We start from the raw sequence: 23,943 nt of genomic DNA on the forward strand, positions 1-23,943 counted from the left end.
TCCCAGCATCCCCCGCGCACGGCGCCGATCCCCAATTCCGCCGTTTTTTCCCCCATTTTCCCCGGTTTGGAGCCGCTGGAATCTCCGGGATTCCCCTGGGAGCCGCTCCATTCCCGCTTCCCCCCCTCCCCCCTCCGAGCCGGGCTCATTAAACGGTAATTAATTAATTAATTAATTAATTGATTAACGAGGCGAGCGGTCACGTGACTCCTGCGTTTATGTGGTACCTGCGGGGGTGGGGGAGGGGCACAAGGGGGTGCGGGGGGGGGAGGGGCAGGAAAAACCGGGGTCCCTCTCCCCCCCCCCACCCCGAGCTGGGGGAGGGGCACAGAGGGGGTGGGGGTGGGGGAGGGGCGGGGCACATTTTGGGTCTGGGGGCGTCCTTAGAAGCGGGGGGGGGGGGGGGATGGGGAGGGGTCTCAATCGTCCCATTCATCGTCATCCTCCTCATCCTCGCTGGCCGTGCCTTCATCTGGGGGGAGTGGAAAAGGGGTCAGGGGGGGTTTGGGGGGGCAATTTGGGGGGATTTGGGAGTTTTGGGAGGGGGTTTGGGGGGGTTTTGGGGGGATCTTTGGGGTTTGGGGGGTCTTTGGGGGGGTTTTGGGGGGGTTAAAGGGTATTTGGGGGAATTTTGTAGGTTTTGGGGGGGGTCTTTGGGGGTTTTGAGGGGGATTTAAAGGATCTGTGAGGGGTTTGGAGGAGTTTTTGGAGAATCTTTGGGGTCAGGGGGTTTTTTAAGGGTGCTTTTGAGGGGTCTTTGGGGGAGTTTTGGGGGGTTAAAGGGTTTTTGGGGGAATTTTGTAGGTTTTGGGGGGTTTGGGGGTCTTTGGGGGTTTTGAGGGGGATTTAAAGGATCTGTGGGGGGTTTTTGGGGGGGTCTCTGGGGGTCTCAGGAGTTTTTGGAGATCTTTGGGGTCAGGGGGTTTTTGGGGGAGTTTTGGGGGAGTTTTGGGGGGTTAAAGGGTTTTGGGGGAATTTTGTAGGTTTTTCAGGGGGTCTTTGGGGGTCTTTGGGGGGTTTTAAGGAGGATTTAAAGGATCTGTGGGAGCTTTTTGGGGGGGGTCTCTGAGGAGCTTTTGGGGAGATCTTTGGGGTCAGGGGGGTTTTAAGGGAGCTTTTGAGGGGTCTTTAGGGGGTCTTTGGGGGGGTTTTGGGGGGTTAAAGGGTTTTTGGGGGAATTTTGTAGGTTTTTCAGGGGGGTGTTTGGGGGTCTTTGGGGGTTTTGAGGGGGATTTAAAGGATCTGTGGGGGGTTTTGGGGTGGGTCTGGGGGTTTTTGGAGATTTTTAGGGTCAGGGGGCTTTTTAAGGGAGCTTTTGGGGGGTTTTGGGAGTTTTGGGGGGGGTTTGGGGGGTTAAAGGGTTTTTGGGGGAATTTTGTAGGTTTTGGGGGGGGGTTTTTGGAGGATCTTTGGGAGTTTTTAGGAGATCTTTGGGGTCAGGGGGTTTTTGGGGGGTCTCTGGGGGTTTTTTGGGAGTTTTGGGGGTTAAAGGGTTTTTGGGGGATTTTGGGTTTTTTTGGGTGGGGGTCTCACAGGAGGAGAGCTCTTTGGGGGATTTTGGGGGATTTTGGGATTTTTGAATAATTTCTACAAATGTTTGGGTGATTTGGGGTTTTTTTGGGGTTTTTTGGGGGGTCTCACCCGAGGAATGGATGACACTCTTTAGGGGATTTTGGGGGGATTTTTGGGGGATTTTGGGTTTTTTGGGTGGGGGTCTCACCCGAGGAATGGATGACGCTCTTTGGGGTTTCTTTGGGGTTTCTTGGGGGATTTTGGGGTTTTTGGGGGGATTTTGGGTTTTTTGGGTGGGGGTCTCACCCGAGGAATGGATGACGCTCTTTGGGGGTTTTTTGGGGGTTTTTGGGGGATTTTGGGTTTTTTGGGTGGGGGTCTGACCCGAGGAATGGATGACGCTCTTTGGGGGATTTTGGGGGGATTTTTGGGGATTTTGGGTTTTTTGGGTGGGGGTCTCACCCGAGGAACGGATGACGCTCTTTGGGGTTTCTTTGGGGTTTCTTTAGGGGATTTTGGGGTTTTGGGGGGGTTTTTGGGGTTTTTGGGGGGATGGGGTTTGGGGTTTGGGGGGTCTCACCCGAAATGGATGACGCTCTTTGGGGGATTTTGGGGATTTTTGGGGGATTTTGGGTTTTTTGGGTGGGGGTCTCACCCGAGGAATGGATGACGCGGCTTCGTTTCTGCATCACGTCCATCAGGGCCCCCACGAGCCCCCCCGCGCCGGCTCCCGCGCCCACCTCGGGGGTCTCAGGGGTCTGGGGGGGGGGGGGCAGGGTCAGCCAGGACCCCCCATCCCCCCCAGATACGATACCGGGACCCCCACCCCAAAAACAGCCCCTCCCCCATTCCATGGGGACCCCCAAAAATCACGGGACCTCCCCCCTCACAGAGGGTCCGACCCCCCTGTTTTGGGGGTCTCCCTCCCCATTTTTGGGCTCCCCCCCCCATTTTTTAATGTCCCCCCATTTATAGGGCCCCCTTCCCCATTTTTGGGGTTTCCCCCCTATTCTTAGGGTCCCACCCATTTTGGGGTCCCCTCCCCAATTCTGGTGTCCCCCTCCCCATTTTGGGGTCCCCTTCCTCATTTTTGGGCTCCCCGTCCCCATTTTTGAGGTCCCACCCCCCAATTTTAGGGTCCCACCCCTGCTTTTTGGGGTTTCCCCCCTTTTTGGGGTTTCCCCATTTTAGGGCCCCCCCTCCCCATTTTAGTGCCCCCCCTCCCCGTTTTTGGGTCCCCCTCCCCATTTTAGTGCCCCCCCTCCCGTTTTTGGGGTCCCCCTCCCCGTTTTTGGGGTCCCCCTCCCCGTTTTTGGGGTCCCCACCTTGTTGAGCGTCACCCCCTGGCGGATCTGGTCCAGCAGCGCCCCCCGGCCCGGGGGGGTCGCGGGGGAGGCGCCCCCGGAGGGGGGAGGGGGCGGCGGAGGTGGGGGAGGGGGAGGAGCGGCCGCTCCGCAGGGGGCGGGGCCTCGCGGGGGAGGGGCGGGGCCTCGAGGAGGGGGCGGGGCCGGGGGAGGGGCGGGGCCGGCGCGGGGAGGGGGAGGGGCCGGGAGCCCCGAGCGGGAGCGGCCGGAGGAGGGGGGAGGGGCGGGGGGAGGGGCGGGGCTGCCGCGGCCCGGGGGGGGAGGGGGCGGACCTGGGGGGGGGAGAGAGGGGGAGGGGTCAGAGGGGGCACAGGTGCCTCCAGCTGTCCCCAGCTGTCCCCAGGTGTGCCCAGGTCTGCTCAGCCCCACCCTCAGGTCCCTCCAGGTACCCCCCCGGTGTCCCCAGGTGTCCCCAGGTGTGCCCAGGTCCATCCCAGGGAACCCCAGATGCCTCCCAGGTGTCCCCAGGGTGCCCAGGTGTACCCCAGGTATCCCCAGGTCCCTCCCAGGTTGCTCCCAGGTGTCCCCAGCTGTCCCCAGGTGTCCCCATGTCCCTCCCAGCTGCCCCCAGGTGTCCCCAGGTGTCCCCAGGGTGCCCAGCTGTCCCCAGGTGTGTGCCCAGGTGTGCCCACCGTGCCTGCCCATCTCCTCGCGCACGGCCTGCAGCCCCTGTGGCTGTCCCCAGGTCCCTCCCAGGTGTCCCCAGGTGTGTGCCCAGGTGTGCCCACCCTGCCTGCCCATCTCCTCGCGCACGGCCTGCAGCCCGCCCCGGCTCGATGAAGTCGTGGATCAGCCGCGAGGTTTCGGCGTCGGCCAAGTGGCGCTCGCTGACCCCGGCCTGGGCGAAGAGCGAGCGCAGCGCGGGGTCCAGGGCGGCCAGCTGCGGCAGGGACAGGGACAATCACACACTGCCACCCCATGGGGTCACTGTCACACACTGAGGGGTCAGCGTCACCCCACAGGGTCAGCGTCATTCTCTAGGATCATTGTCACCCCATGGGGTCACTGTCACACACTGAGGGGTCACTGTCACCCCACAGGGTCACTGTCACACACTGAGGGGTCACTGTCACCCCACAGGGTCAGTGTCACACACTGAGGGGGCACTGTCACCCCATAGGGTCACTGTCACACACTGAGGGGTCACTGTCACCCCACAGGGTCAGTGTCACACACTGAGGGGGCACTGTCACCCCATAGGGTCACTGTCACACACTGAGGGGTCACTGTCACCCCACAGGGTCACTGTCACACACTGAGGGGTCACTGTCACACACTGAGGGGGCACTGCCACCCCATGGGGTCACTGTCACACTCTAGGGTCATTGTCACACCATGGGGTCACTGTCACACACTGAGGGGCACTGTCACCCCATGGGGTCACTGTCACCCTACACAGGGTCAGTGTCACCCCATGGGGCAGGAGTGACTGCAGCGCGGGGTCCAGGGCAGCCAGCTGCGACAGGGACAGGGACAATCACACACTGCCACCCCATGGGGTCACTGCCACACCACGGGGTCACTGTCACACACTGAGGGGTCACTGTCACACACTGAGGGGTCAGTGTCACCCCACAAGGTCACTGTCACTCTCTAGGGTCATTGTCACACCCCCAGGGGTTACTGTCACCCCGGGGGTCACTGTCACCCCAGGGGTCGCTGTCACACCCCCAGGTGTCACTGTCACCCCGGGGGTCACGGTCACACCCCCAGGGGTTACTGCCACCCCGGGGGTCACTGTCACCCCGGGGGTCACTGTCACACCCCCAGGTGTCACTGCCACCCCGGGGGTCGCTGTCACCCCGGGGGTCACTGTCACACCCCAGGGGTCACTGCCACCCCGGGGGTCACTGTCACACCCCCAGGTGTCACTGCCACCCCGGGGGTCACTGTCCCCCCCCATGGAGGGGACACGGGGGGTGGGGGAGGTGTCACCTACATCGAAGCCACCATTGGGGTCCCACCCGACGTGACTGACGTGCCTGGGGGGGGGGGGGACAGAGGTGAGACCCCCCCTGTGACCCAGAGACCCCAAAACCCCCGGAGACCCCAAACCCCCCCACCCTAAATCCCCCCCAGAGACCCCAAACCCCACCCCCAAAACTCCCCACCCAACGCCCCCACACCCCCAAACCCCCAACAACCCCCACCCCAAATCCCCCCAGCCCCCAAAATCCCGCCCCCAGCCCCAAATCCCCCTCCCCCCCAAACCCAAATCCCCCCACCCTAAATCCCCCCCCAAACCCCCCAAAACCCCCCACCCCTAAAATCCCCCCAGACCCCCCCGCCCCCATTTCCCCCCCCAAAACCCCAAATCCCCCCACCCTAAATCCCACCCCACCCCCCAAATCCCCCCAAAATCCCTCCCCAGACCCCAAATCCCCCCCAAACCCCCAAACCCCCCAACCCCAAACCCCAAACCCTACCCCCAACCCCACCCTAAACCCCCAACCCCCACCCCCCCAAACCCCACCCTCCCAACCCCCAACCCCCAAAACCCCCCAACCCCCCCCCCACAACCCCAAACCCCTAGACCCCAAATCCCCCCCAGACCCCCAAATCCCCCCAAACCTCCCAAACCCCCCAGCCCCCAAATCCTTCCCCAAACCCCAAATCCCCCAACCCCTAAATCCACCCCGCCCCAAATCCCCCCCCAATCCCCCCCAAGCCCCCCCAAAATCCCTCCCCCCCCAAACCCCAAATCCCCCCACCCCAAATCCCCCCAAATCCCAAATCCCCCAGACCCCAAACCCCCCCAGACCCACTTGAAGCCGGAGGGGACCCCGATATCGGCCTTGGAGATTTTCTTGCGCCCCCTCCCCTTTCTGGGCTCGGCGGGCGGGGGTCCCGAGGCGGGCGGGGGTCCCGAGGCGGGCGGGGGTCCCGAGGGGGGGCTGGGCAGCCCCCGGTACCGGCTGGGGGTGATGTCGGGGTTGGGGATGGGGGGCCGGTGGGGGGGAGGGGGAAAATCCTCTATGGGACCCCCAAAATGGGGAGACCCCAAAATCCCCAAAACCCCACCCCCCTCCCCAGAGACCCCAGAGACCCCAAAATCCTCCACAGAAACCCCAAACCCACCCCAAAATCCCCCAGAGACCCCAAAATCCCCCCAGAAATCCCAAACCTACCCCAGAGACCCCAAAACCACCCCAAAGACCCCAAAATCCTCCCCAGAGACCCCAAAATCCTCCTAGAGACCCCAAACCTACCCCAGAGACCCCAAAACCACCCTAGAGACCCCAGAGACCCCAAAATCCCCCCAGAGACCCCAAATTCCTTCCTAGAGACCCCAAAATCCCCCCAGAAACCCCAAAGACCCCAAAACCACCCCAGAGACCCCAAATAAAACAGGACCCCCAAATTCCGCAGAACCCCCTTCTGGGCCCTCCCCAAGCCCCCCCGAATAAAACAGGACCCCCAAAATGGGGCAGGACCCCCCCAAATGGGGCAGGACCCCTCCCCCACTCACCCTCAGGGTTGGGGGTCCTGGGGAGGCTCCCCCGGCGCTCTGGGGGGGGCACAGGGAGGGTCAGGGGGTGGGGAACCCCCCAGGGACCCCAAAACCCCCAAATCCCCCCAAAAACTCCCCCAAAACTCCCCAAGACCCCCTAAAATTCCCCCAAATCCCCCCCAAAATGCCCTAAATTCTCCCCAAAATTCCCCAAAATCCCTCCCAAAAATCCCCCAAATCCCCCAAAATCTCCCTCAAAATCCCTCCCAAAAATCCACCAAATCCACCCCAATCCCCCAAAATCTCCCCAAAACTCCCCCCAAACCCCCCAAATCCCCCAAACCCCCCAAAATCTCCCCAAAATCCCCCAAAATCTCCCCCAAATCCCCCCAAACCCCCCAAAATCCCCCCAAATCTCCCCCCCAAAAATCTCCCCAAAACTCCCAAATCCCCAGCTCCCCAAAATTCCCCAAAATCTCCCCAAATCCCCCAAATCTCCCCCAAAATCCCCCAAAACTCCCAAAAATCCCCCTCAAATCCCCCAAAATCCCCCAAAATCCCCAAATCCCCCAACCCCCAAAATCCCCCCAAACCCCCCCAAAAACCCCCAAAATCTCCCCAAATCCCCTCAAACTCCCCCCAAAATTCCCCCAAATCCCCCAAAATCTCCCCCAAAACTCCCCAAAATCCCCCAACCACCCCCATAATTCCCCCAAATCCCCCAAACCTCCCCAAAATCTCCCCAAAATCCCCTCAAAATCCCCCCAAATCCCCCTGAAATTTCCAAAATCTCCCAAAATCCCCCAAACCCCCCAAATCCCCCCCCCCCCCCCCCCCCCCCCCCCCCCCCCCCCCCCCCCCCCCCCCCCCCCCCCCCCCCCCCCCCCCCCCAAATCCCCGCCCCCAAAATCTCCCCAAATCCCCCAAATCCCCAAGGCTCCCCCATGCCCCGGGGCTCACCGTGCCCGGGGGGTGGGGGAGGGGGCAGCAGCTGCTTCGCTGTGGGGGGAGAAAAGGGGGGGAGGGGTCAGAGGGGGGGGGGAGGGGCGGTTTGGGGATCCCAGGAGGTGTTTTGGGGGGGGAGGGGGTCCCCAGAGGGATTTTGGGGTCCCCAGAGGGATTTTTGGGGTCCCCAGGTGTATTTTGGGGGTCCCCAGAGGGATTTTGGGGGCTCCCCAGGTGGATTTTGGGGTCCCCAGTAGGGCTTTTGGGGTCCAGGTTTGGATTTTGGGCATCCCCAGATGTTTTTGGGGTGTTTTACTGGGATTTTTGGGGGCCCAGGGCAAAGGGGGGGGATCTGGATGCAGTTTTGGGGTCCCCAGGTGTATTTTGGGGGTCCCCAGAGGGATTTTGGGGTCCCCAGGTGGATTTTGGGGTCCTCAGAGGGATTTTTGGGGTCCCCAGAGGGATTTTGGGGTCCCCAGAGGGATTTTTGGGGTCCCCAGGTGTATTTTGGGGTCCCCAGGTGGATTTTGGGGGTCCCCAGGTGGGATTTTGGGGGTTCCAGGTTTGGTTTTTGGAGGTTCCCAGGTGCTTTTTGGGGTGTTTTTACTGGGATTTTGGGGGTCCCCAGGTGGATTTTGGGGTCCCCAGTTGGACTTTGGGGGTTCCAGGTTTGGATTTTGGGCATCCCTAGATGCTTTTTTGGGGTGTTTTACTGGGATTTTGGGGGTCCCCAGGTGGATTTTGGGGATCCTCAGGTTTGTTTTGGGGTCCCCAGGTGGATTTTGGGGTCCCCAGAGGGATTTTGGGGGTCCCCAGGTGGATTTTGGGGTTCCTCAGGTAAATTTTGGGGTCCCCAGGTGGATTTTGGGGTCCCCAGGTGGATTTTGGTGTCCCAGGTGGATTTTGGGGTTCAAGGTTTGTTTCTGGGGGTCCCCAGGTGCATTTTGGAGGTTCCCAGGTGTTTTTTTGGGGTGTTTTACAGGATTTTGGGGGTCCCCAGGTGGATTTTGGGGCCCCCAGATGAATTTTGTGCTCCCCAGGTGGATTTTGGGGCACCCCAGATGAATTTTGTGCTCCCCAGGTGGATTTTGGGGTTCCTCAGGTAAATTTTGGGGTTCCACGTTTGGTTTTGGGGGTCCCCAGGTGTATTTAGGGGTCCCCAAAATGCATTTTGGGGCTCCCCAGGAACATTTTGGAGGTCTCCAGGTACATTTAGGGGTTCCCAGGTGGATTTTGGGCTCCCCAGGTGCATTTTGGGGGTTCCCAGATGAATTTTGGAGCTCCCCAGGTGGATTTTGGGGGTTCCCAGGTAAATTCTGGGGGTCCCTAGGTGCATTTTGGGGCTCCCCAGGTGCATTTTGGGGACCCCAGGTGCATTTTTGGGGTGTTTTACAGGATTTTGGGCTCCCCAGGTGTATTTTGGGCTCCCCAGGTGGATTTTGGGGTTCCCAGGTGGATTTCGGGGGTCCCCAGGTCTATTTTGGGGTCCCCAGGTAAATTTTGGGCTGCCCAGGTGCATTTTGGGGGATCCCAGGTGCATTCTGGGCTCCCCAGGTGTATTTTTGGGGTGTTTTACAGGATTTTAGGCTCCCCAGGTGCATTTTGGGCCCCCCAGGTGCATTCTGGGCCCCCAGGTGCATTCTGGGCCCCCCAGGTGTATTTTGGGCCCCCCAGGTGCATTCTGGGCCCCCCAGGTGTATTTTGGGGAAGGGTCTCTCACCCCCGCGCTGCTGCCGCCGCCGCAGCCGCTCCTGCACTCGGCCCTCGAACGTCGCAGCCTCGGCCTCGGAGGCGAAGTTCAGCCCCGCCCACCCCTCCTGAGCCAATCAGGAGCGGCCGTGGGCACTCAGGCCACGCCCACTCACACAGAACCACGCCCACGCTTACCCCAAACCACGCCCGCTTTCCCGTATATGGCAATATCCTACTGGCCACGCCCATCGAGCCCCACGGCCACGCCCATTTCTCCTTATATGGTTATGTGCCATTGACCTCGCCCACCAAAGGCCACACCCACTGGCAGCCACACCCAGTTTCCTTATATGGTTATGCCCCACCCATCGAGCACAGGCCACACCCACATTGAAAGGACCACACCCATCAGCTGGCCCCACCCACTTAAGCTAAACCACGCCCCCACTCACTGACCTACATTCCCTTAGCTCCACCCACCCGGCCACACCCACTCAAGCCACACCCCTTTGCCACACCCGGTCAACCTCCTCCCATTTGCCACGCCCATTAAGCCCCTCCCCTTTTTGCCCCTCCCCCTTTGACACACCAAACTTAAGCTCCTCCTTTGCCACACCCATTCAAGCCCCTCCCCCCTCACCACACCCATTTAAGCCCCTCCCCATTTCCCCACACCCATTCAAGCCCCTCCCCCCTCACCACACCCATCTAAGCCCCTCCCCTTTCCCACACCCATCTAAGCCCCTCCCCTTTCCCCACACCAACTCAAGCCCCTCCCACTCAACACACCCATTTAAGCCCCTCCCATTTATCACCCATTTAAGCCCCTCCCCTTTGCCACACCCATTTAAGCCCCTCCCCTTTGTCACACTCATTCAAGCCCCGCCCTCCCCGGCCCCGCCCCCCTGGCCCCGCCCACTCACGTGGCTGACGAAGGTGTGGAAAAAGGGGGTGGGGGTCTTGTAGCCCATCCCCCCCTGCAGCTCCTGCTCCCACCACAGCTCCCCGGCCTGGGGGGGGAATTGGGGTCAGGGACCCTCCTGGGAACCCCCAAAAACCCCCAGAACCCCCCAAAAAACCCCAGGACCCCCCAGGACCCCCAAAACCCCCAGGACCCCCAAAAATCCCCCAGGACCCCAAAAAAACCCCCCAGGACCCCAAAACTCCCCAGGACCCCAAAAACCCCCCAGGACCCCAAAAAAAACCCCCAGGACCCCCCAAAACACCACCAGGGACCCCCAAAAATCCCTCAGAGACCCCCCACACCCCTTCAGGGACCCCCCCAAAACTCTCCAGAAACCCCCACGACCCCCCCAAAACCCCCCAGGATCCCCAAAAACCTCCCAGGACCCCCCAAAACCCCCCAGGACCCCCCAAAACCCCCCAGGACCCCCCACCCAATCCCCTTGACTGACCCCCAGATTTGGGGATTCCCCACCGGGATTTGGGGGAACCCCCAGGATTTAAGACCCCCCAATTTTAGGACCCCTCTGGGACCTCCCCCCAGAATTCTGAGGGACCCCCGCCTTCAAATAAGAGGAGGATGATGAAGCAGAACCAGTGAGGGTCTTGGACCCACCCCCCCTGGGTTTTTGGGACCCCCCCCAGGATTTTGGGGTCACCCTCAGGAATTTTGGGGTCCCCTTCAGATTTGGGGTCCCTCTGAGGAATTTTGGGGTCCCCCCCCCAAAGGATTTGGGACCCCCCCCTTAAAGAAGAGGAGGATGATGAAGTGGAAGCACCAGGATTGTCCTGAACCCACCCCACCGGGTTTTAGCAACTCCCCGGGATTTTGGGGTCACCCGAGGGATTTTGGGGTCACCCCCCAGGATTTTGGGGTCACCCGAGGGATTTTGGGGTCCCCCTGAGGCATTTTGGGGTCCCCGACTCACGGGCAGGAGGAAGATGCGGATGAAGTAGGAGCATTGGGTTTTAGGAACTCCCCCAAGATTTTGGGATCTCCCCAGAATTTTGGGTCCCCTCAGGATTTTGGGGTCCCCCGAGGGATTTTGGGGTCACCCTCGGGATTTTGGGGTCCCCCCCAGGATTTTGGGGTCCCCAGAGGGATTTTGGGGTCCCCGACTCACGGGCAGGAGGAAGATGCGGATGAAGTAGGAGCGCTGGGTTTTAGGGACCCTCCCAGAATTTTGGGATCTCCCCAAAATTTTGGGGTCACCTTGAGGGATTTTGGGGTCCCCCTGAGGGATTTTGGGGTCCCCTTCAGATTTGGGGTCACCCTAAGGATTTTGGGGCGCCCCCTCAGGAATTTTGGGGTCCCTCAGACTCACGGGCAGGAGGAAGATGCAGATGAAGTACGAGCACCAGGGGCTGTTCCAGACCCACCGCCCGTGACGGATTTTTGGGGTCCCCCTGAGGGATTTTGGGGTCCCCCTCAGGAATTTGGGGTCCCCCTCAGGATTTTGGGGTCCCCCTCAGACACACGGGCAGGCGGAAGAGGCGGATGAAGTAGGAGCGTTGTGTTTTAGGGACACCCCCAAGATTTAGGGATCTCCCCCCAGAATTTTGGGTCCCCCCAGAATTTTGGGGTCCCCCTGAGGGATTTTGGGGTCCTTCCCAGGATTTTGGGGTCCCCGACTCACGGGCAGGAGGAAGATGCAGATGAAGTACGAGCACTGGGGGCTGTTCCAGACCCACCCCTGTGGGTTTTAGGGACCCCCGCCCAGGATTTTGGGGTCCCCCTCAGGAATTTGGGGTCCCCCTCAGGAATTTGGGGTCCCCCTCAGGAATTTGGGGTCCTTCCCAGGATTTTGGGGTCCCCCGGACTCACGGGCAGGCGGAAGATGCGGATGAAGTAGGAGCGCTGGGTTTTAGGGACCCCCAAGGATTTTGGAGTCCCCCCCAGGAATTTGGGGTCCCCCTGAGGATTTTGGGGTCCCCCTCAGGAATTTGGGGTCCCCCCCAGACTCACGGGCAGGCGGAAGATGCGGATGAAGTACGAGCACTGGGGGCTGTTCCAGACCCACCCCTGTGGGTTTTAGGGACCCCCGCCCAGGATTTTGGGGTCCCCCTCAGGAATTTGGGGTCCCCCTCAGGATTTTGGGGTCCCCCTCAGGATTTTGGAGTCCCCTTGAGGAATTTGGGGTCCCCCTGAGGAATTTGGGGTCCCCCCCAGACTCACGGGCAGGCGGAAGAGGCGGATGAAGTACGAGCGCCGGGGGCTGTCCCGCACCAGGCAGGCGACGCCGCAGCCCCGGAGGCTCCAGGAGCCCCCCGGGACCCCCCCGGGGACCCCCCCGGGCTCGGCCACCACCAGCTGCACCACGGCGGTCACCAGGCTCTGCGGGGACACGGGCACCCCAAATCCAGCCCAGGGAACCCCAAAATCCAACCTGGGCACCCCAAATCCAGCCCAGGGAACCCCAAAATCCAACCTGGGCACCCCAAAATCCAACCTGGGCACCCCAACATGGCCCGAGAGACCCCAAAATCCAGCCCAGAGACCCCAAAATCCAGCCCAGGAACCCCAAAATGCAGCCCGGGCACCCCAAAATCCCCCTCAGGGCTCTCCCGGGACCCCAAATTTACCTCCCTAAACCCCCAAATGCCCCCAAACCCTCCCAGTTCCCCTTCCCAGTCCCCCCCAGTCCATCCCAGTCCCCCCCAGTTCCCATCCCAGTCCATCCCAGTCCCTCCCAGTTCCCCCCCAGTCCCTCCCAGTCCCTCCCAGTCCCTCCCAGTTCCCTCCAATCCCCTCCCAGTCCATCCCAGTCCCCCCAATCCATCCCAGTCCCTCCCAGTCCCTCCCAGTCCCTCCCAGCCCATCCCAGTCCATCCCAGTCCCTCCCAGTCCCCTCCCAGTCCCTCCCAGTCCCACCCAGTTCCCTCCCAGTCCATCCCAGTCCCTCCCAGTTCCCCCCCAGTCCCTCCCAGTTCATCCTAGTTCCCCCAGTTCCCCTTCCCCATTCTCCCCAGTCCCTCCCAGTCCCTCCCAGTCCCTCCCAGTCCCTCCCAGTTCCCTCCAATCCCCTCCCAGTCCATCCCAGTCCCCCCCAATCCATCCCAGTCCATCCCAGCCCCCCCAGTCCCCCCCAGTCCCTCCCAGTTTGTTCCCAGTCCATCCCAGTCCCCCCCAGTCCCTCCCAGTCCCTCCCAGTCCCCCCCAATCCATCCCAGTCCATCCCAGTCCCTCCCAGTCCATCCCAGTCCATCCCAGTCCATCCCAGTTCCCCCCAGTCCCTCCCAGTCCCACCCAGTTCCCTCCCAGTTCCCCCAGTCCCTCCCAGTCCCTCCCAGTTCCCCCCAGTTCCCTCCCAGTCCCTCCCAGTCCCTCCCAGTTCCCCCAGTTCCTCACCACGCATTTCCTGCCCAGCAGCTCGAAGATCCTCAGGTTCTCCTGCTCCCCCAGCAGCTCCGAGGGGACGTTGTCCCCCTGGCGCCCCCCCCGGCTCATCCCCCAATTTTGGGACCCCCCAAAAATCTCTGGGAACCCCAAAAATCCCTGGGAATCCCAAAAATCCCTGGGAATCCCAAAAATCCCCGGGAAATTCCAAAAATCCCAGGGAAATTAAGAAAAAAAACCAACACTGGGAACCCCGAAATCCCTCTGGGAACCCCCCAAAAAATCCCTGGGAAATCCCAAATCCCTGGGAACCCCAAAAAGTTCACTGGGAACCCCCAAAAATCTCTGGGAATCCCCAAAAAAATTTCCTGGGAACCCCCAAAAAAATCTCGGGAAAATCAGAAAAATCCCCCGGAGATCCCAATAAAAATCTTGGGAACCCCCAAAAAATCCCCCCTTGGAACCCCAAAAATCCCCAGAAAATCCCAAAAATCCCTCTGGAAACCCAAAAAAATCCCTCTGGGAACCCCCAAAATCTCCAGAAAATCCCAAAAATCCCTATGGGAACCCCAAAAAAATCCCCCCTGGGAACCCCAAAAATCCCCAGAAAATCCCAAAAATCCCTCTGGGAACCCCAAAAAATTCCTGGGACCCCCCAAAACCACCCTAGGACCCCCCAAAAATCCCCGTGAAACTCCAAAAATCCCTCTGGGACCCCCCCAAAAATCTCTGGGAATCCCTAAAAATCCCCCTGGGAACCCCAAAAAATTCCTGGGACCCCCAAAAATCCCCCCTGGGACCCCCAAAAATCCCTCAGGGAACCCCAAAATCTTCCTGTGAACCCCAAAAAAATTCCCCCAAACCACCCCAGGACCCCAAAAAAACCCACAGGGAACCCCAAAAATCTCCCTGGGAACCCCGAAACCCCCGGGAGATCCCAAAAAACCCCCAAAGATCCCCCTGGAACCCCAAAAAGCTCCCCGGAGCCGCCCCCCAAAAATGTCTGGGTGCCCCCGAGGCCTCTTCCGGCCGGAAGCACCCAAAGGTGGCGGGGACGTCACCTCCGGACTGGGGGAACTGGGAGGGACTGGGAGGGACTGGGGGGAACTGGGGGAACTGGGGGGGACTGGGGGAACTGGGAAGGGGAAGTGGGGGGAACTGGGAGGGGATTGGGGGGACTGGGGGGAACTGGGAGGGACTGGGAGGGACTGGGGGGAACTGGGAGGGGATTGGGGGAACTGGGAGGGGATTGGGGGGACTGGAATTAAACTGGGAGGGACTGGGAGGGACTGGGGGGCACTGGGAAGGGGAAGTGGGGGAACTGGGAGGGACTGGGGGGACTGGGAGGGACTGGGAGGGGATTGGAGGGACTGGGAGGGACTGGAATCAAACTGGGAGGGACTGGGGAGAATGGGGAAGGGGAACTGGGAGGGACTGGGAGGGACTGGAATCAAACTGGGAGGGACTGGGATGGGAACTGGGTGGGACTGGGGAGAATGGGGAAGGGGAACTGGGGGAACTGGGGGGGACTGGGGGGACTGGGAGGATTGGGGAGACTGGGAAGGACTGGGAGGGACTGGAAGGGGAACTGGGAGGGACTGGGAGGGGCTGGGAGGGACTGGGAGGGACTGGGAGGGGATTGGAGGGACTGGGAGGGACTGGAATCAAACTGGGAGGGACTGGGAAGGGGAACTGGGGGAACTGGGGGGGACTGGGAGGGACTGGGAGGGATGGGGGGGGAATTGGGGAGACTGGGAGGGACTGGAATCAAACTGGGAGGGACTGGGAGGGACTGGGAGGGGAACGGGGGGCACTGGGGTGGACTGGGAGGGACTGGGATGGACTGGGAGGAACTGGGAGGGGATTGGGGGGAACTGGGAGGGAACTGGGGGCACTGGGAGGGACTGGGAGGGGATTGGGGGGACTGGAATTAAACTGGGATGGACTGGGAGGGACTGGGAGGGACTGGAATCAAACTGGGAGGGACTGGGACGGGAACTGGGTGGGACTGGGGAAGGGGAACTGGGTGGGACTGGGAGGGTTTGGTGGAACTGGGAGGGACTGAGAAAGGGAACTGGGGGCACTGGGAGTACTGGGAGTACTGGGAGTACTGGGAAGGAGAACTGGGGGAACTGGGAGCACCCTCAAGCAGCGCTGGGAGCAAACTGGGAACACTGGGAAAATCCCAGTGCTGGCCCCTGCCCTGCCCACAGCCTCCCAGTCCATACTGGGAATGGGGAAATCACTTCCCAGTCCATACTGGGAACTTCCCAGTCCATACTGGGAACTTCCAACTCCCTCCCAGTCCGTACTGGGAGCTCCCAATTCCCTCCCAGTCCATACTGGGAGCCCCAAACCCCTCCCAGTCTCTCCCAGTCCATACTGGGAGACCCCAATTCCTTCCCAGTCCATACTGGGAACTTCCCAGTCCCTCCCGGTCCATACTGGGAGACCCCAATTCCTTCCCAGTCCATACTGGGAACTTCCAACTCCCTCCCAGTCCATACTGGGAACCCCAATTCCCTCCCAGTCCCTCACAGTCCATACTGGGAACCCCAATTCCCTCCCAGTCCCTCACAGTCCATACTGGGAACTTCCCAGTCCCTCCCAGTCCATACTGGGAACCCAAATTCCCTCCCATTCCCTCCCAGTCCATACTGGAAACTTCCCAGTCCATACTGGGAGTCCCAAATCCCCTCCCAGTCCGTACTGGGAGCCCCAAATCCCCTCCCAGTCCATACTGGGAGCCCCAAATCCCCTCCCAGTCCATACTGGGAGCCCCAAACCCCTCCCAGTCCCTCCCAGTCCATACTGGGAGCCCCACCAGTATCAGGCATGGTTTATTGGCGATTCCGGCACCTCTGGGACCCCCCCGGGACCCCCCCGGGCTGGGGGGGGAGGGGCAATAAATAAAGGGGGAGGGGAGAAGGCACCCAGGGTGGGGGGCCGGGAACTGGTTTGTACTGGTCCATACTGGGAGAAGGCCTGTGGGCATCAGCACAGCACTGGGGGCACCCTACCGGTCTATACTGGTCTGTACGGTCCATACTGGTCTGTACTGGTCCGTACTGGGAGCACGCAAGGCCGCGCGGGTGAGAAGAGCTCTGGACTGGTCTGTACTGGTTTGTACTGGTCCATACTGGTCCATACTGGTCCGTACTGGTCCGTACTGGTCCGTGCTGGGAGGACGCAAGGCCACGCCGGTGAAGAGCTCCCAGTTTGGCTCCTGACTGGTCCAAACTGGTCCATACTGGGATGGTTGAAGGCGGCCATGGCAAGGCACTGGTCCATACTGGTCCGTACTGGTCCGTACTGGTCCATACTGGTCCATACTGGTCCGTACTGGTCCGTACTGGTCCGTACTGGTCCGTACTGGTCCAGCACAAGGTGATGCATGTTGGAGGCTCCCAGTTGGGCTCCCAGCTCCATACTGGTCCATACTGGTTTGTACTGGTCCGGCCCAAGGCAACGCAGATGCAGGAGCTCCCAGGGGAGTGGTTGGTACTGGTTCATACTGGTTTGTACTGGGAGAGGTCTGGGGGTCCCTGCTGACCCCAGGGTGGCCTTGGGGACCCCGTGGTCCCTCAGGGTGACGTTTGGTGGCGTCCCCAGGTTGTGCTACAGACGCTGGCGGTGACCAAAGGGTCCCCAGGGTGCCCTCAGGACCCCCTGGAGATGTTCCATGGTGTCCCCACAGCGCCCTGCAAGTTCTCATGCTCAGCTCGGGGGTCCCCACGAGGGTTTTGGGGTCCCTGGAGATGTTCTGTGGGGTCTCCACATTGTCCTACAAAGCTCCAGTGACTTTGGAGCTCCTCATGATGACCTCAGAACCTCCTTGAGATGTTCTATGGGGTCACCACCTTGTGCTACAGACCCTTTGGAGCCCCTCACGATGACCTCAGCACCTCCTTGAGATGTTTTATGGGGTGTCCACCTGGTCCTACAGAGCTCCAATGACTTTAAAGCCCCTCAAAATCACCTCAGTCCAACTCTGAGATGTTCTGTGGGGTCTCCACCTTGTCCTACAGACCTCCAGTGACTCTGGAGCCCCTCATGATGATCTCAGACCTCCTGGAGATGTTCTGTGGGATCACCACGTTCTCCTACAAACCCACAGTGACTCTGGAGCTCCTCGTGATGACCTCAACACCTTCTGGAGATGTTCTATGGGGTGACCACATTGTCCTACAGACCTCCAGTGACTTTGAAGCCCCTCATGATGACCTCAGAACCTCCTTGAGATGTTCTGAGATGTTCTATGTGGTCACCACGTTCTCCTACAAACCTCCAGTGACTCTGGAGCCCCTCACAATCACCTCAGTCCAACTCTGAGATGTTCTATGTGGTCACCACGTTCTCCTACAAACCCACAGTGACTCTGGAGCCCCTCGTGATGACCTCAGAACCTCCTTGAGATGTTCTATGGGGTCACCACGTTCTCCTACAAACCTCCAGTGACTTTGAAGCCCCTCGTGATGACCCCAGCACCTTCTGGAGATGTTCTGTGGGGTCACCACTTTATCCTACAGACCTCCAGTCACTTTGGAGCCCCTCGTGATCACCTCAGCACCTTCTGGAGATGTTCCCAGATGTTCTACAGAGTCACCACCTTATCCTACAAACCCACAGTGACTCTGGAGCCCCTCATGATGACCCCAGCACCTCCTGGAGATGTTCCCAGATGTTCTACAGAGCCACCACCTCATCCCTACACTGACCTTACCGCTCCCACCCTCTCTCCCCACACCCCCCACCCCTGCCGGTATCTCCTGACCCTTCCTCCGTGCCCCCTTTACCCCGAGGGAGGTCCCGTCTGGGGCGGTCCTGCCGGGGCGGTGGCGCCCCACCCCTCCAGGTACCTGGCGGAAGAGCGCCTTGGCGCGGCGCAGGACGCGCGGCAGCTGGTGGCGGCGCACCAGGCGGTCGAAGTGCATGGCCACCTCGTTGTAGTCGCCGGCGCGCGCCATGACGGCCTCGCGCTGCTCCAGCAGCATGGCCAGGCACACGAAGAGCAGGAACGGGTTCCCCTGGCCCAGCTCTTCTGGAGGTGGCAGCGGCGCCCCGTCGTCCTCCACCGTCACCTCCTCGTCCGAGGAGGACGATGAGGAGGAGCACGAGGAGCATGAAGAGGAGCACGAGGAGGAGGAAGGGTCTTCCCAAGCCCAGCGGCCACCCCAAGGGTCTTCGGGGGTGGTTGGGTTGTGGCGGGTGGTTCTGGGGGGGTGGTGGTCATCTCGGAGGTCGTGGTGGACGCGTTTGGTGTTGTCACGTTCTTCCTTGGCGTGGTGCTGGCGGTGGTGCTCGTGTTTGAGGTCGTCGTGGATGTCCTTGGGGTCACGGTGGTCATGGCTGGGGTCAGCATGTTCTCCTTCCTTGGGGTCGTGGTGGCCGTGTCTGAGGTCATCGTGGCCATGGCTTGAGTCATCATGGCCATCCTTGGGGTCATCACGGCCATCCTTGGGGTCATGGTGGTCATCCCTGGGGTCATGGTGGCCATCCCTGGGGTCACGGTGGCCATGTCTGTGGTCATCACGTTCTTCCTTGGGGTCATGGCGGTCATCCTTGAGGCCATGGTGACCATCCTTGGGATCATGGTGGTCATCCTTGGGGTCATGGTGGTCATCCTTGGGGCCATGGTGGTCATCCTTGGGGTCATGGTGGTCATCCTTGGGGTCATGGTGGCCATCCCTGGGGTCATGGCGGTCATCCTTGGGGTTGTTGTGGCCTTCTCCAAAACTGTGTCCTCCTCTGAGATCATCACGAACCTTCCTGAGGTCATCACGATCCATCTCAGGGTCATCTCCTCCTTCTCTTGGGTCATCCAGCCCCTCTTTGGGGTCATCAAATCCCTCTTTGAGGTCACCTCGTCCTTCTCTGAGGTCACCTCGTCCTTCTCTTGGGTCGTGTCCCTCTTTGGGGCCACCCTGTCCTTTTCTGGGGTCTTCTCCAGCCGCCCAGCAGAGGCTCTGGGGTCTCTGCTCCATCTCCAGGGCGTCGGTGCCTTCCTCCACCTTCCTGGGGCCACCTGGCTCCGAGTCCTTGGAGCCCTCGGGGGCTCCTCCAGCACCCCTGGGCCGTCTCCCCTGCACCTTCCTGGAGCTCCTGTGACCTTTGGGGACATCTCTGGAGCTCTTGTGACCTCTGGGGACACCGCCGGAGCTTGTATGACCTTTAGGGGCATCTCTGGAGCTCTCGAGACCTTCCTGAATGTTCTTAAAGCTCTTGGGACCCTCCTGGCTGTCCCTGGGACCATTGGGGACATCGCTGGAGCTTCTGGGACTCTCCTGGGTACCCTTGGAACCTTCTAGAACATCACTGAAGCTCTTGGGACTCTCAAAGACCTCACCTGAGATCTTGGGGCTGCTGGGGACATCTCTGGAACTCTTAGGACCCTCTGGGCCATCAGTGGGACTCTTGAGACTCCCAGGGCTACCACTGGAGCTCTTGGGACCACCTGGGACGTCACTGAAGCTCTTGGGACCACCTGGATCATCACTGGAGCTCTTGAGACCACCTGGGATGTCACTGGAGCTCTTGGGACCACCTGGGATGTCACTGGAGCTCTTGAGACCACCTGGATCATCACTGGAGCTCTTGGGACCACCTGGATCATCACTGGAGCTCTTGGGACCACCTGGGACATCAATGGAGCTCTTGAGACCACCTGTGATGTCACTGGAGCTTGTAGGACCACCTGGATCATCACTGGAGCTCTTGGGACCACCAAGGACATCACTGGAGCTCTTGGCACCCTCAGAGCCATCACAGGAACCCTTGAGACCCCCAAAGCCACCACCAGAACTCTCCGTGACCCCTCCAGCACCTTCTCCTCCACCTTCCTCCTCCTCCACATTCCTCCTCCTCCTCCTCCTGGGCGGCCTCGGCCGCAGCCCCCGGCGCTCCCTCAACCCGCGGCCGGCCCTCCGAGCTCCCAGGGGGGCTCCGAGCAGCGGGACCCCCTCGGGGGGCGGCGGCGGCGCCGGCGGCAACGAGCTCCAGGTGATCTCCAGCACCTTGAGCGCGTCACCGGCGGCGGCTCGCGCTGAGCTCCAGCAGCAGCCAGCGGTAGCAGAAGAGCAGGTCGTGCGGCGCCGCCGCCAGGAAGGCCCAGAACTGCGCGGGTCGGGCGCGGCGCAGCAGCCGCGCAGGTGGCCGGCGCTCGCGCCAGCCGCCGGCCGCCGGGGCGAAGCGCTGGCGCCAGGCGGCGCATCAGCGAGCAGAAGCACAGGAAGGCCTGCGCCTGCGTCGTCCAGCACGGCCAGCAGCGGCGCCGCCACGTCCGACATGCCCTGGCAGTAGGAGAGGCGGGTGGCCCAGGGCGAAGGTGGTGAGCAGCGCCTGCAGGGCGGCCAGGTGAGGTGGCCCTCCTCGGGGCCGCCCAGTAGGGGTGGGCGCGGTCGGTGCGCCACGTCCTTGCGCACGGCCGCCGCCACCTGCGCCAGCTCGGCCGGGGCGGCGCGCGCCGCCAGCGCCACCTTCAGCGAGGAGTACTCGGCCGCCTTGAGGCGCAGGTGGGACAGGCGCTCCTGGCCCGTGAGGCCGGCGGGGAACACGTTCAGCAGGTAGCGCCACACCACCTGGATGGGGGGAATGGGATAGGTGAGAGATCAGGGACACGTTCAACAGGTAATGCCACACCACCTGGATGGGGAATGGGATAGGTGAGAGATCAGGGACACGTTCAACAGGTAATGCCACACCACCTGGATGGGGGGAATGGGATAGGTGAGAGATCAGGGACACGTTCAACAGGTAATGCCACACCACCTGGATGGGGGGAATGGGATAGGTGAGAGATCAGGGACACGTTCAGCAGGTAGCGCCACACCACCTGGATGGGGGAATGGGACAGGTGAGGGATCAGGGACACGTTCAACAGGTAGCGCCACACCACCTGTACAAGGGAATGGGACAGGTGAAAGATCAGGGACACGTTCAACAGGTAATGCCACACCACCTGGATGGGGGAATGGGATAGGTGAGAGATCAGGGACACGTTCAACAGGTAATGCCACGCCACCTGGATGGGGGAATGGGATAGGTGAGAGATCAGGGACAGGTTCAACAGGTAACACCAACAGGTGAGAGATCAGGGTTCAGCAGGTAGCACCACACCACCTGTACAAGGGAATGGGACAGGTGAGAGATCAGGGACACGTTCAACAGGTAACACCAACAGGTGAGAGATCAGGGACATGTTCAGCAGGTAAAACCAACAGGTGACAGATCAGGGACATGTTCAGCAGGTAATGCCACACCACCCTGATGGGGGGAATGGGACAGGTGAGGGATCAGGGACAGGTTCCACAGGTAACACCACACCACCTGTATGGGGGGGAATGGGACAGGTGAGATCAGGGACACGTTCAGCAGATAACATCGTGTTCAGTTCAACAGGTAACACCACACCACCTGTATGGGAAATGGGGACAGGTGAGGGATCAGGGACATGTTCAACAGGTAATACAAACAGGTGAGAGCAGGGACACGTTCAGCAGGTATCGCCACACCACCTGGATGGGGGAATGGGGTTAAGGACAGCAGCAGCTCTCAGGTGTTGGTCAGGATGGATCTGAAGATCCCCAGGTGTGGCTGAGGTGCCATCAAAAAACATCACAAAGCCCAAGGTGTGACTCAGGTGTGACCAGAATACCCCAGGTGTGACTGAGGTGTAATTACAACCACCAGGTGAGGCTCAGGGAGACCAGAGAACCCCCAAGGTGTGGCTCAGAAGACTCCAAGGTGTGGCTCAGAAAACCTCAGGTGTGACCAGAATGCTTCCCAGGTGTGTCCCAGGTGTGACCACACCCTCCCAGGTGTGTCCCAGGTGTGACCACACCCTCCCAGGTGTACCCCAGGTGTGTCGTAGGTGTGACCACGCCCCCTAAGTGTGTCCAAGGTGTGACCAGAACCCCTCCCAGGTGTACCCCAGGTGTGACCACATCCCCCCAGGTGTGACCACACCCCCCCAGGTGTGTCCCAGGTGTGACCACACCCCCCCCCAGGTGTGTCCCAGGTGTGCCTCTGCGCTCTCACCTTGCGCAGGCCGGGCTCGACACGCCGCCGTGGAAGACGTGCAGCCGCAGGTCCTGGGGCCGCAGCAGGCGCCCACCTGGGCCCAGGTACGACCTCAGGTCGGCGTCGCTCAGGGGGGCGCAGGGTGGGGGCGGGGGAGGGGGCCGGGACACGGCCGGGGTCCCCTCGGGCCACGCCAGGGCCGCCTGTGCCCGCGCCAGCGTCCGGCCCACCTGTGGGAACGGCACAGGTGCCACCGCGATGGCCAAGCAGGAGCTCTCCGTGAGCTTCCAGCAGGCTGAGGCAGCCCAGGGGCGCTTCACCTGCGCCAGGTGCGCTCACCTGTGCCAGCAGAGCCTGGGTGAAGGGCAGGGCCGCCGCCAGCAGCGAGCGGCGCTCGGGGACCGGCTCGGCCGCCGCCACCTCCCGCGGGCTGATGATGTCCCAGTCCTCCAGCAGCGGGCCTGGCGACAGCACACCTGAGCCACAGGTACCTGAGAGCCCTGGGAGCCCCACCTCGCACACCTGAGCGCCCCCAGGTACCCAGAGCCTCCTGACACCCAGCCCAGGCCACCAAGTGTCCCCAGTGTGTGTCCCCAGATGTGCCCTGTCACACCCAGGTGTGTCCCCCTGTGCCCAGGTGTGCCCAGGTAAGCCTGTGACTACCCCAGGTAAACCTGTGACTACCCCAGGTGCATCTCAGCTTTACTCCAGGTATGTCCCCACCACCCAGGTGTGCCCTAGATGTACCATAGGTATGTCCCAGGCGATTTCTCCCATCTGGGTGCGTCTCAGGTGTGGCTGTGGGTGTCCCAGGTGTGTTCCAGGTGTGTCTCCAGCCACCCAGGTGTGTTCCATGTGTGTCTCCACCCACCCAGGTGTATCCCAGGTGTATCCCAACTATATCTCCACCCACCCAGGTGTATCTCAGATGTGTCCCCACCCACCCAGGTGTATCCCAACTATGTCTCCACCCACCCAGGTGTATCCCAGGTGTGTCCCAGGTGTGTCTCTGCCCACCCAAGTGTATCTCAGGTGCGTTCTACATGTGTCTCCACACACCCAGATACATCTCCACCCACCCAGGTGTATCCCAGGTGTGTCCCCACCCACCCAGGTGTATCCCAGGTGTATCTCAGATGTGTCCCCACCCACCCAGGTGTATCCCAGGTGTGTCTCCACGCCCCCAGGTGTGTCCCAGCTGTGTCACTCACTGTCAGGGGGGTTCCTGACGTCCAGGCGCAGCCTCAGGGTGGGCCTGGCGCAGTTGAAGGCATTGGCCAGGTCACCATCGCTCAGCAGAGGCACAAAGGTGTCCTGGCCCTGCCCGTCCCGCACTGCGAAGCTCAGAACGAAGCTTTTCTTCCTGAGGGGACACAGGTGAGCTCACCTGGGTGCTCTGGGGGGTCCCAGGTGTGCCCAGTGGGGGGAACCAGGGGGTCCCGCTCACCCCTGCAGGTCGAAGGCCCGGGCCAGGATGTGCTGCAGCACGTCCAGCGAGGTGATCTGCGGGTCCACAGCGAACGAGCGGAACTCGGGCGGCTGCTGCCCCTCGTTCTTCTGCAGGAGGAGCGTCAGGGGGGCCGGGAGGGTCCCGGGGGATCCCGGAGGGTCCCGGAGCCCCCCGGCCCCTCACGGCGATCCAACATGGCGGCGCGGCACCG

General features: G+C 61.3%; 2 protein-coding genes across 2 annotated transcripts; both read right to left on the reverse strand.

Annotated features, from left to right (window-relative positions):
* Positions 1–313: 313 nt before the first annotated feature.
* Positions 314–13,375, reverse strand: WAS (WASP actin nucleation promoting factor). Its single transcript, XM_030970340.1, is given in 12 exon segments — positions 314–472; positions 2,168–2,270; positions 2,838–3,148; positions 3,605–3,648; positions 3,650–3,756; positions 4,816–4,858; positions 5,642–5,849; positions 6,346–6,384; positions 8,993–9,089; positions 9,888–9,974; positions 12,104–12,262; positions 13,277–13,375. Coding segments are annotated over 12 exon segments (1,350 nt in total). The 3' UTR covers positions 314–419.
* A 4,483-nt stretch (positions 13,376–17,858) lies between these two features.
* On the reverse strand, positions 17,859–23,911 carry TBC1D25 (TBC1 domain family member 25; the record flags this gene model as incomplete). The annotated part of the gene is given in 13 exon segments (XM_030970341.1): positions 17,859–17,879; positions 17,983–20,299; positions 20,301–20,405; positions 20,407–20,501; positions 20,503–20,569; positions 20,571–20,623; positions 20,625–20,670; positions 20,672–20,841; positions 22,301–22,321; positions 22,324–22,512; positions 22,622–22,743; positions 23,494–23,645; positions 23,730–23,911. Coding segments are annotated over 13 exon segments (3,540 nt in total), but the record flags the coding sequence as incomplete, so codon positions are not given.
* Between the last annotated feature and the right edge of the window lie 32 nt (positions 23,912–23,943).

Source organism: Camarhynchus parvulus, unplaced genomic scaffold (genome assembly GCF_901933205.1).
Source record: "Camarhynchus parvulus unplaced genomic scaffold, STF_HiC, whole genome shotgun sequence".
Classification (NCBI taxonomy): domain Eukaryota; kingdom Metazoa; phylum Chordata; class Aves; order Passeriformes; family Thraupidae; genus Camarhynchus; species Camarhynchus parvulus.